Source organism: Eubalaena glacialis, chromosome 8 (assembly GCF_028564815.1).
Source record: "Eubalaena glacialis isolate mEubGla1 chromosome 8, mEubGla1.1.hap2.+ XY, whole genome shotgun sequence".
Classification (NCBI taxonomy): Eukaryota; Metazoa; Chordata; class Mammalia; order Artiodactyla; family Balaenidae; genus Eubalaena; species Eubalaena glacialis.
In genome coordinates, this window is record NC_083723.1 from 66,498,812 (window position 1) to 66,511,736 (window position 12,925).

A 12,925-nucleotide genomic window follows, 5' to 3' on the forward strand; every position below is an offset into this window, starting at 1 on the left:
CTAAGTTTCCTTCCAGCTCTGAGATTTGATGCTATTATTTGTCCCCAATAAAAGAAAAGTCTAAATACCATCTAGTGGGGAATGGAAGAATTCACCAAGATACAATACAACACTTCCTAATACCTGAAAATAAAATCAGCTAAATGAAAAATGGAAAATATTTTCCCCATTAAAAGCAGAGTTTGGTCAAGGCTTAATAAATAGATCAGGGGTCCCCAACCCCTGGGCCACACAGCAGGAGGTGAGCGGCGGTCAAGCGAGCGAAGCTTCATCTGCCGCTCCCCATTGCTCCCCATCTCTCACATTATAGTCTGAACCATCACCCCCCCACCACCGCCTCGTGGAAAATTTGTCTTCCATGAAACCGGTCCCTGGTGCCAAAAAGGTTGGGGACCGCTGAAATAGATCCTATCATTTCTTTTTGGGTGGATTCTGCATGAAAATGTTAAGGCTTCTTTATTCACTGAAGGGAATAATTTTTTTAAAAGTTGGACAGTCAAACCTATGATAGAGCAAGACCTGTCTACTTTCAGATATTTCTTAGAAAGGAAAATTGTAAAAATTTCCAGATAGCATCCTGATTTTTTGTCATAAAAAATCTGCTCTTAGTAAAGAATAAACAACACAGAAAGAGAAAATATAAATACTGAAGGAAAATTTTAGAGAAAGATTTTAATTGTCATAAGATTGGTGCAATTGGGGGTACTTCCCCTGTGGTCCAGTGGTAAAGAATCCGCCTTACAATGCAGGGGATGTGGGTTCAATCCCTGGTCAGGGAACTAAGATCCCACACGCTGCAGGGCAACTAAGCCCGTGCGCCACGACTACTGAGCTCGGCGCCTCAATGAGAGCCCGTGTGCCGCAAACTACAGAGCCTGCGTGCCACAACTAGAGAGAGAAAATCAGCACACCACAACTAGACAGAAGCCCATGCCGCAACGAAAGATCCCGCATGCCTCAACGAGGCTCCCGCGTGCCGCAACTAAGACCTGATACAGCCAAAAATAAATTAAATAAATAAATAAATCTTAAGAAAAAAAAAGATTGGTGCAATGGGAATTTATGCTGTCACTGGGAATTTATGCTGTCACTGTGGTCTAGGGCACTATGTGTTGCATACGTGACTCAACTATTCAGGCAGGGGACCAAATGATAAATAATAAAGCAACATATATCAGAGAGTAAATAATACAAAAAAATTGTGTAGAGGGAATGTGGAAGAGTCAACTTAATCAGAATTTGGTGAGGGGAGGGGTACTGGAGTCATGCTGCTCCAGACTTAATGGATGCCACATTTCCTACATTTTATTACCAAGGATAATTTTCAGGGAGATCAGCTCGGTGCTTTGTGTCCACCTAGAGGGGTGGGATAGAGAGGGTGGGAGGGAGGCGCAACAGGGAGGGGATATGGGTATATATGTATATGTATAGCTGATTCACTTTGTTATAAAGCAGAAGCTAACACAACAATGTAAAGCAATTATACTCCACTAAAGATGTTAAAAAAAAAAGGATAATTTTCATTTCCTTGTTGTTGAATGCTTTTAATCCTTCCCTTAGTTAATAAATAGGACCAATACCATTTTGGTGTTTTTCTAATTTACTGTGAATGACATGAGAGAATGTCTGTCATACTTTTGGAGCCAAGAAGGATAATGGATCACAGAAAGTTCAGAACTTTGGGGCAAGTGTTAGAAATTCTACTATATCAACATTTTATACTGAAAAAAATAGAGGGGGACCTCTAAGGACAAACTTCTCCAAATTGGGTAAAAAGGACATTGGCTTCTCCCTTCTCAGTTGAAAATGTTCTTTTCTACTCTGGGTGAGCAGTTATGGGAGGTAGAAATTGGGAGAAGATTGTGAAACATTAAATTATACCCTGGTCTTGGTATAACTAACCAATGTCTCATATGTAACTATGAGACAAGTTTGTACTGATGCGTTACTAGCCCTTTTTGTGTTTCTATAACCTCAGGCAGAGAACACCTTCCAATATATACAAGTCATTCCAGATTTTGGTTCCTTTTAAATGATCCTAGGACCCCAAAATACCATCACTGTTGAAATGGAGACCTTGGCACTGGTACCAAAACAAATAAAGCCAACATAGATTCTATATGGTTGAGAATTTTTACAAAGTTGAAAAAAGATTTCCTGTCTAGCAGTGCTTTGAAGGAGAGCAATCTGTTGTATCAGGGGTCTCAGGTGATCGATGAACACTAAAAAAATTACTTCTAATTATCGTTCTACTTACTCTAGGCCACCCACAGCAGGAATAGCAAAAATAGGGTGTTTTTTCTGTAAAGACTTTGCTACAGAACAACTGTCAGAAAAGCATGGACTCCAGGTTGCCTTTTTCCAGTCATCACTGTTATCTATGCTCTTTTATTTGTTCTGTGTGTGTAGCAGTTCAAGACCATCCTTAAAGTTAAGATTGCAGCCTTCAGCCATGGTGCATCGTTTCTCTGGGTGCAAATCTAATTGTTCTATATACACTGACGAACAGAAGATTTTCTTTTGAGTCATTTACCCAATGTACTTAGTGCTGATTGCCACACCTCGTGAGAGCTGGCAAATCTTAGGTTTGGGTCACCCTATCTGGCTTTGGGGTACAGAGGGGAATGAATGAGTAGGCAGGATTCTGACCCCTCACCTACTTCAGTCAGAACAGTTCTAAAGCAGGAGGGCTTTAGTCCATTTCTTGCCTCCAGATTCACCTGTTTGCATCTTTGAGGTACTGTTTTTCTGTAATTTGTTAATCTACCCCAGGAAAAAGAGTTGATCTTCTGAAAAATTGCCACTTCCTTGTCTCATGATTCTCTCCTCACAAAAGTGAAAGGTGTGGCTAACATCCAGAGGCTATTTAGGATATATATGTGGTTGCTTCCTGAGAAATTACATTGTTGCTTCTGCAATATACACACTATTTCTTTTTTTCTATTACCAAAGCCCCACAAACTTTCCTTAGTTCCTCAAAACCTGCTGTGTGGTGAGGAGACAATGAAGACATTCACATTCCCATGGATGCCTAATTTAATGATGCAACTGTCATTACAAGTGAGCCTCTGTGATCAGATAGACCTGAGTTAAGAGCCCATTCTGGCATTCTCTAGCATTAGTATGACCGTGGGCAAGTTACTGAACTCCTCCCTGCCTCAACGTCCTTATCTGTAAAACACGAATTCTTGCAGCACTTACTATAACCAGATGGTTTGCTTTTGGAGGGTTAAATCCCATAATGTGTGTGAAGCAGTTAGTACAGTGCCTAGCACCTGGTAAAGAGTTCATGAAAGGGAAGCTATTATTGTCACAATAAGCAGAGCCATAAATGTTAAAATGTCTTTCTAAGAAAGCTGATTCTAGATAATTATAACATGAACATTTACATTGCTTTCTCTGATCGTCTTGCTATTCTTTATCCTTGAGGCAGTCTGTAGGGAAGCCTGCTGCTAGTTGCGTTAAGTGTTGCACAAACACTGACTTAATATGGGCTGTAACCCCAGGTAGAAAATAGGAAGAAAGAGAATGGAATCACTACAGTGACCACCTTTCCTGGACAGAGACCTCAGAATATTGAGGTCCTCCCTCTCATGTTACAGTTTGACAGGATCTTGATAAATAATTAAATTCACTCCCTCATTTCATAAGTGGGAAACTGAGGTCCCCATGTTAGAGACAGAACCAGGACTAAATTCAGATCACTCTTCCACTATATATTCTATACATTTTATTATGAAAAATTTCAAAAATCACAAATGTAGAAAGACTAGAATCATGAACTTTTATATATTCATTGCTCAGCTTCAATAATTATCAACCCATTAACTCTCTTGAAAAACCAGGTTTGCATCTGAGTCTGGTATGACTTATCCTCTTTCACAGAGCTCTTCAGAAACAGTATCTTACAGAGCAACCCCCAGGCAAAAGAATAGAAAGAGGACATGGCATGAGAAACAAAGGCAGGCTGTAAATAAGTGCCTAAAATGTAGAAAATCTGCCCATTTTTACAGCAGCCCGGAAAACACAGACTTGTTATGAAAGGACACTGTTCCTTTAAATTACTTACTGATCCCACCCAGATCTTGCACCCTGGTCAAATGCCTGACCACTCTTGCTTTAACTTAATCTAAAAAACATGAGTAGAAGATTACAAAAGATCCAAAAGCAAAGACAATTTTTATTTCCCATGGAACAGAACAATATCAAATAGCCAACTCCATCCCCAGCAATGGTCCTTGCTGTTGGCATTTGCTTAACCAGTCTTTAATTCCTGTTTGATAAACTTTATAAGGTAAGACATAACCGTTTTGTTTTAATCACTTGAAATCAGATAGGACACCTAGGAACTATGGAAGACTAAATGGTTTACATACTTATGATGTGAAGAAAGCTTATCAAATTTTTTTATCCTCTGCTACTACTTTAAGTGCATTATCAGGGAAATATGAATAATTGTTAAAATGTAGAAATTTAAATTTTATTTTAAAGTTGTTTTTAAATTGATTTTTAATTAACAGCTTACTACATAGAATTTCAATTATGTTAATATCTTTTGGGACATCTTTTTCTTAATTTGGAACACGTTTTTATAGTTTAGTATTAACTACAGAATTCTTTATAACATGGTAAGTTTAGCAATTTGAATAGAGTATTCGATGATGTTATTTTCATGGCGAAACAAATGAGATGCAAACACTGTGAATAAAATTAGTAAACTCTGCTGAAAGATAATTGTACTTTTGAAAAGTCATAAAGTCTCTTGGATTTATTGATCCTGATATTTACCCCAAATAAATTTTAGGCAAAAAAGCCAAAACTATGGCATTTGGTTAAAGATGATCATTGTTTCTACATTTATAAAATGTAACCTATAGTAAGCATAGAGGTTTATATTTCTTTTATTTAACTAATGGCATTTTCCCCCGAAACCTATTTTGCTTGTATGTGATATGTAAATGAGAGAAAGGTGAGAACTATGAAAAACTGAGGTGAAATAAAACATGGCAAAAGTGATCAGAAATGGGTGGGCTCTTTAGATACCAAACTAATAAAGAAGAAAGAGATTTCAGGGAAGTATCAGAACTAAAAAACTGGAGAAAGTTGTAAGGGTGTCCTCTGGCTAATATCAGAAAACAGAAAGAAATAGTATGACTTTGGTTTGGGAGAACTAGATAAAAAATGTCAGAGCGAAGAGTAATAAAATGTGAGATACTGTGATTATTGCTAATGAATCAGTTGTATTAGGGAACATTGTATATACAAGGCATCGGGTATGAATTCATAATTATATGCCAACAAACTAAATGAGCAAGTGCTTAGTTCTGGGAAAGATGTGTTTATTTAAAGCCAGCATTTCCGAAGCCCAAAATGAGGCCTGCAAATGAGAAAAATGTGGTTTTCATCTCAGGGTCCTATATGGGAATCCCCTTCCTTATGTTTTTGAAGAGTTGTCTTGCTCTACAAGCTACAAGCTTGTAAAACCTCTCTTGTTCTCAATGAAATTAAATTTTCAGTCTCTTATTTCCAGAACTTCTGAGAACTTCCTTACGTACGGGGTCAAAAAAAGAGAGATGGCATATGTAATACTACGGACATGATATTACACCTTTTTCCCCTCTGAAAATGCAATAGCAGCTGTGTTTTGCTACATAGCCTTATCCTTATACTAATCTTCAGTGTTAAACTTATACAGCCCTCTGTATTCTTCTCCTTGGTTAGCAAGGGATTACTTGGAGAGACATATCCTCGTTGTGTTCTATTTCCTCAGCCCACTTCTCCTCCTCCTCCTCCTCCTCCTTCTTCTTCCTCTTCTTTTTTTTTAATACCCAGCTATCTCCACATCTTAGCATACCTGGTCTGAAGAGCAGTTGACATTTGGTCAATTACACTTGAGGCACTTGCCAAGAGAGATGCTTGGCCGTAGTGATACAAAGTCAGCTTAATAAAATTCCTGCTAGTTGATGCTATTCGAGGAGCAGACAATGGCATGGAGCCATCTACTGGTCCATCCCCAACCCAACAGCTTTGCTTCTCATTGGGGCTTCTCCATCTGGCATGTATGAAAGAAGTCAGTCACCCATCTCATTCCTCACTTTGCATATATTTCCACCCCCTATTCAAAGTCTGGAAAAATCATGCTCACAATTTCCCAGTTACCATTCCATGAAGGAAAGGTGCCGAAGAAGGAAACTGTTATTCCTTTTCCAGAACTTCTGAAGTCAATATACTTTAAACAGGCAAACATTTTCAAACCATGCAGAACATTGGTTCAAAATAAGCTTTCTTGTTTCCATTCTAGGGTATACTGAGCTAGCCACACAGGAGTCTTCTCTTGCCAGGGAAGCCTGTGGGTTTAAAAGGCATTTGGTACATAGCTGGGCATACTGAGTGCTAAAGTTTGCTGAAGATTTAGATATAGGATTAGATTTTAAATTGTTAATCCACCCAGAAAAATAGTTTCACAGGGATGTTCAGAGGCGATTGCTTCCTGATTTCAAGTTCTCTTTCTGTGCAGTAGTTCTTCCAGCTAACACTTAGAAAATCTGTTAGTTTTGCTCTCATAATCTTTTTTTTTGGCCTGGTTTTATTTTTAATTTAAAAAAATTTTTTAAACATCTTTATTGGAGTATAATTGCTTTACAATGATGTGTTAGTTTCTGCTTTATAACAAAGTGAATCAGTTATACATATACATATGTCCCCATATCTCTTCCCTCTTGCATCTCCATCCCTCCCACCCTCCCTATCCCACCGCTCTAGATGGTCACAAAGCACCGAGCTGATCTCCCTGTGCTATGTGGCTGCTTCCCACTAGCTATCTATTTTACATTTGGTAGTGTATATATGTCCATGCCATTCTCTCACTTTGTCCCAGCTTACCTTTCCCCCTCCCCATGTCCTCAAGTCCATTCTCTAGTAGGTCTGTGTCTTTATTCCCGTCTTGCCCCTAGGTTCTTCATGACCGTTTTTTGGTTTTTGTTTTTTTTTTTAGATTCCGTATATATGTGTTAGCATACAGTATTTGTTTTTCTCTTTCTGACTTACTTCACTCTGTTCTCATACTCTTTTGATTGACTGGATATGCAGCTGTAGTACAGCTTGGAACTCTGGTGGAGTTGAAGTTAACAAAGTAAACGTAGAAAATGGGGTTCTATGAAACAGAAGGGCAATTCAATTTTTGACTTGACCTCTGAACTCATTGAAATTGTGCACGTAATATTAAGACAGAAATGGTGGTGGTTCTCTACAACCCTGTAAAAATATTGGCATGGTCAGGAATTAGTTACAATGAAAACGAATGAAATAACCTTGCAGCAATCTGATACTACTTTGGAGAAGGTGGAAAAGTCAAACAGACCTTGTGATTGAACCATAGTCATCATATAGAGTGGGACTGAAATGTTTTTAAATGGCTGTGCCCCTCCTGCTCCCCATAATATAATGGGAAATTCAGACTACTTGGATGTAATTCTTTGAATATACAAAAATACTCATTAATAGATGTTCGGTTGTGTTGCCGTGATCTATTTGGATTAGAAACTTTAAAAATCTCAATGTGGGTAATTTTTTATAAATATGAATGAAAACCCTTTTCTCTTGCCACATGCCAGTTTTCAATACTACTGGCTTGAAATTAAAAATGGCAAACTCTATATTTTATTAAAGTATTTATAACTGATTTTTCTATTAAAGGTGATACACGGCAGATGATTTTTCACCATCTACCATAATGTGGAACAAACATTTTGTCTTGTATCTCCTGCTTTTGCCAGCTTTTATGAGTCAAGCAATATATGGACAAAGAAAGAAAGGATCAAAGTCCAATTTACTTGCAAGGAAAAGTCTCCAGGGTAAAAAAATGTTTTGTTCTGTCTTTATTAGTTTTAGCCTCTTAAAACCCTAACATGAATTTTTCCAAATAGCATTTGATGTAAATAGCAAACCGCATATTTAGGTATATATGTGATATTCTATTTTGATATGATAATAATGCACCTTACAAACTTATAGAGCATACTTATAAAAACATCAGAGTTTCTAGAGCACTCGTACATTTATTATCTCATTTGAGCTTCACAGTAGCCTTGTTAAAATGGGCATGACAGAGATTGCCACTCTCATAGATAAAGAAACTGAGGCCCAGAGAGGTGAAGTGGCACACTCAAGGCCGTAGGCAAATTAATTAGTAAGTCACAGAGCTAGGATTCAAACTTAAGTTCTCTCTGTTAGGTTTCTTTGTCCCTTACCACTGCTACAATGTGATGTGTAGTCATTCTCTCCCTTGATTTCAAAAAAGTTAAAAAAAAAAAAACTGCACCAAAACAAGATGGGGCCTCACCAATATGAGATACAGTTTGAGAATTAGGCAGAGTATTATTTACTTCTAGACAACTTTGCCTAGTGTTTGTTGAATTTTTAAACTATAATGTACTTTCTTTCCCTCTCACTTTAAGCAAGTTTTACTTTGGGAAGATGCTCGGAATATATGGTATTCTGTTTGCTTCTGATTTGCACAATTTTACAAGAGGAAAAGAATTTGTAGACTTAGAAAGAGATTTAGTTCTTTACAGTGTAAGCCCCATCTCCGTAGTGCCTCTCTTTTCCACTTCCTTCTCCTCTCAGAAGCAAGCAATTCATGACCACACCACCTCAGGCCTTTCCTTTTGCAGAGTTGTTTCACGAGTAAGGGCAAGGATTTTGCCTAACCTGTTCGTCCTATTTCAGACCCCACTTGCTTCATAGATCTTGTCTTCATTGTGGACAGCTCTGAAAGTTCTAAAATTTTTCTCTTTGACAAACAGAAAGATTTTGTAGATAGCTTGAGTGACAAGATTTTTCAATTGACCCCGGTTGGCTCCTTGAAATATGACATCAAACTGGCAGCCCTTCAGTTTAGCAGCTCTGTCCAAATTGATCCACCTTTTTCTTCTTGGAAGGATCTACAGACTTTTAAACAGAGGGTCAAGTCTATGAATTTCATTGGGCAAGGTACTTTCTCTTATTATGCCATCGCCAATGTCACGAGGCTACTTAAGAGAGAAGGGCACAAAGATGGTGTGAAAGTGGCTTTGCTGATGACTAATGGCATCGACCATCCAAAGAATCCAGATGTTCAAAGTATTTCTGAAGATGCCAGAACTTCAGGAATATTATTTATCACCGTTGGACTCTCTACTCTAGGTCAATGAAACCAAACTTCGTTTGATATCTGGGGATCCACCCAGTGAACCCATTCTACTGTTGAATGATTCAACCCTTGTACATAAAATTCAGGATCACCTGGTAGGTACCTAATGGGTTGGTTTTGTATATATTTCTCATCATAATATTGATAATTTGTTTACAAATTCTGTATGGGTAGATAGTGGGTCAAAAAGATGAAAGGGAAAAAATCCACCTTGGAAATGGAAAAGAAGAATCTCTCCCATGTTCTCTCTACTTTCTTGATAGTTTATACCATGTAATCTGGGGAAGTCCCAGACTCATTCTCTGGAACTTTATTGTCAGCTACTGCTGAGGATTTTGGAAGGATTAATTTCCATTCATCCACCTCAGACTCCTGTTTGTACATCCTGGGCTCATTGAACACTGCTGACTTATATTTGATTTGTAGCCAACTTGTAGTCTGCTATAATTGTACTAAGTTCTTCTTTTCCCATTACACATGTGCAGGAATATTTTTTGACTGTTTGTCTCACCTATTGCCATATTATGCTCAAGTGTAGTTCACAGACTTCCATTAAAAACAAATCTCCTTTTTTTTAGGTGTTAACAAGGTCACCCAATTTTAAATCAGCTATAACCTGCCGTCGCCCCACAGTTTCTCCCATCAAATCAATGAGTCCCACTAGATTGATCTGATTAGCTGTGTCACTGCTTTTCTTTATTGGTTGTGAGAGCCTTTCCTTGCTGCTAGGGAAAACACAAGGCAAAGCAATCAAAACAAAATCCCTCTTCACAACATTTCTCAAGGAGGAAACTCCTGGAGATAAGGTGGTTGATTTAAGTGTCAAAATTGATTTTCTTAAGAATATTGATTTTAAAAAAATTTCTTGAGAAGAGGGCAAGGACAATGTGTCCTTTAGGTCCTGAGCATCCCATATGGGCTCTTTTCTATCAGTTGAAAAAACCGCAGGCCCCGTTTCAGAGTCTGTTTTGCTCCTTTTGTCCCTTCCCTCAATTCTTTTCCCAACATTACTTTGATTTTGTTACTCTCAGTTGTTTTCAGCATGAGATGCTGAGTTTTCCTTACCTAATAATAGTGATCACGTCTTGAGTGCTCTCTGTGTATTATGCACTGCTCTGAGTACTTTACATATTTTATTTTATTCAATGTTTACAATAATCTTATGATGTAGGTACTATTATTATCTTCGTTTTATAGTTGAAAATTTGAGGCCAGCTAAAAACCCTGGAGTCTGCATGCTTAACCCTGTATAGTTATATTGAGAAGGAGAATGGTAACCATTTTTTTATGGTTTTCTCAATTAAAATTGCCTTGAAACAGTTAAGGAACATCCCTTCTCCAAAGTTACTATTGTTCCTAGACTTTTTAAACGTGGGCATTAGGGGTAGATGGGGAGAGTTCTGCCTAGACCGCAGGTGATAGGCTCAGCTCCCAGGTACTTGGGGTGAATGCTTACGTGAGCATCTCTTCTGCAGGAAAGGGGAATGTGCTGGGGTGCCTGGCTAACTGCCTAGCCCTGCCTGTGCCATAGTTTAAGGAGTCCTCACCACTGAATAAAAGAGAAGTTTCAAGCATGTTCAGGAGAGAACCCTGGGGTTGTGATGAGTCACCTGATGCTGCCTGGAGAAGACACAGGACAGGCAGCTCCTTGTTTGGCCAGATGTGTCGGTTCAGGAGGTTCATACGCCCTCCAGACACACCCTTGCCAAGAGCTCCTGCCCAACTGAGAACACAGGCTGTTGGCAGTAAACCTGAAGCAAGACTGCTTGTTTCTGGGGAAACCAAAAAATGACTAAGCATCCTAATGACTCTGCTCTCCCATAGCATCCTGTGATTTCAGCTTATTTGTTCAGATGGAAGCTCTGTGAATAAGCCACTTCTTAGAAGGAGGCGCTGCTTTCCAAACAAATCCCAGAATCCAAAGAGCTTACTAGGCTTTTCAAAGAAAGATATACCAAGCTTCAATGTTTCGAATTGCCATGGTCTAGGAAGCAGAACTTGACTTTTGATCAGAACATTGGAAAAAGTCCTCATCTAATCTGTTTCTATTACATCTGTAGTTCAGTTTTTTTAACTTTTTATTTTGTAATTATTATGCAGTTGATTTTTTTAAATAAGTTAATTCAATATAATTTAAGTACAGATCTGTGTCTACTTTGAGTGCACAATTCCCTGAGTTTTGATAGATGTATACACCCATGAAACAACCAGCACAAGTAGGATAGAGAACACTTCCATCATCCCTAAAAGGTTCCTTATGCCTCTTTCCAATATGTGCTTCCCTTGTCCCTTAGATGCTACTGATCTGACTTGTCTTCCTAGATTAGTGTACTTTCTAGATTTTTACATAAACAAGCTCACACCACGTGCACTCTTTTTGTGTCAGGCTTCTTACTGCCAGCATAATGATTTTGAAATGCATCTGGGTTGTTTTCTGTATCAGCAGTTTATTCTGTTTATTGCAGAGTAGACTTTAGTTGAATTTATGGACAGGAGTGTCCACAGTGAACAGATTTTGCAGGAGCCAAGACAAATCAAGGAACCATCACACATTCCTTGACACCTCTTGCAGGAAGTATCACATAAGAATCCCATGAAAGCATTTTAGTTCTGAATTACCCAAGAGAGACCTGATGATTCCAAGGTGAAGAAAATACTTGTGCTGCTATTTTATTATGATTTACATAACAGTATTGAAACCTAAGAAACAGATTCAAACCAATCTCCTGGATATATTACTTGGTCCTTCAAAAGAGCAAGAGAGAGTACAAAGAGATTTTAAAAATTCTTTATCACCTTTGATATTAAAAATTTTAAAGTCTTCATGGGAATAAAGGTTGTGGCAAATTGGTCTCATTCTCTGAAGATAATTAAGCAAAATATCCATTTAGTGTATCCTCTCCTTCACATACAAAGAAGGGATCAACTTGATAATTTCTGTATCATCTTTAGAATCCTAGCCTTCATTAATTTATTAATTGTGGTCCACTTCCCAGTTTTTCAAGGCTTCCTCTGTTTAGAGCCTTACTTCTGTTCTCTAAGATTTTATAATGGCTATTCTGCTACTGTAGTAAGCTGCAAATATTTTTTTTTTGTCGTAGAGTTTGTAATCCTTGCCTACTAAGTTCTTTATTCTCATCCCATTTGCTGTCATGCTAATAACTTTGACACTTTCCTCACATTTTCTCTGTTACCTTCTCATAGCCTTGACCTCATGGTCACTCGCAAAACTGGCAATTCCATTCTAGCCTTCTTTTTTCACATATATGCCATCATAAAACTCTGACTCCATTAATAAAATGCCCCTTCTTTTGCTCTGGTGAGGTCCTTTCTCTATTTATATTTTTTCATTTAAACCAGTGGTCCACAACCTTTTTGGCACCAGGGACCAGTTTCGTAAAGACAATTTTTCCACGGACTGGGGCGGGGGAAGGTTTCAGGATGTTTCAAGCGCATTACATTTATTGTGAACTTTATTTCTATTATTATTACATTGTAATATATAATGAAATAATTATACAACTCACCATAATGCTGACAGGAGGCAGAGCTCAGGTGGTAACGTGAGCGATGGGGAGCGGCTGTAAATAGAGATGAAGCTTTGCTCACTCGCCCGTCCCTTACCACCTGCTGTGTGGCCCAGTTCCTCACAGGCCATGGACCAGTACTGGTCCATGGCCTGGGGGTTGGGGACCCCTGATTTAAACTACAGTATCCACCTAGACCTTAATTGAA

General features: G+C 38.3%; 1 protein-coding gene across 1 annotated transcript in view; it reads left to right on the top strand.

The window, feature by feature from the left end:
• Nucleotides 1-7,732: 7,732 nt before the first annotated feature.
• Nucleotides 7,733-12,925, top strand: part of COL28A1 (collagen type XXVIII alpha 1 chain) — a 151,545-nt gene continuing 146,352 nt past the window's right edge. Inside the window, 3 exon segments of the mRNA XM_061198237.1 lie at nt 7,733-7,853; nt 8,728-9,182; nt 9,184-9,285. Coding sequence (XP_061054220.1) covers nt 7,733-7,853; nt 8,728-9,182; nt 9,184-9,285 — 678 coding nt within the window.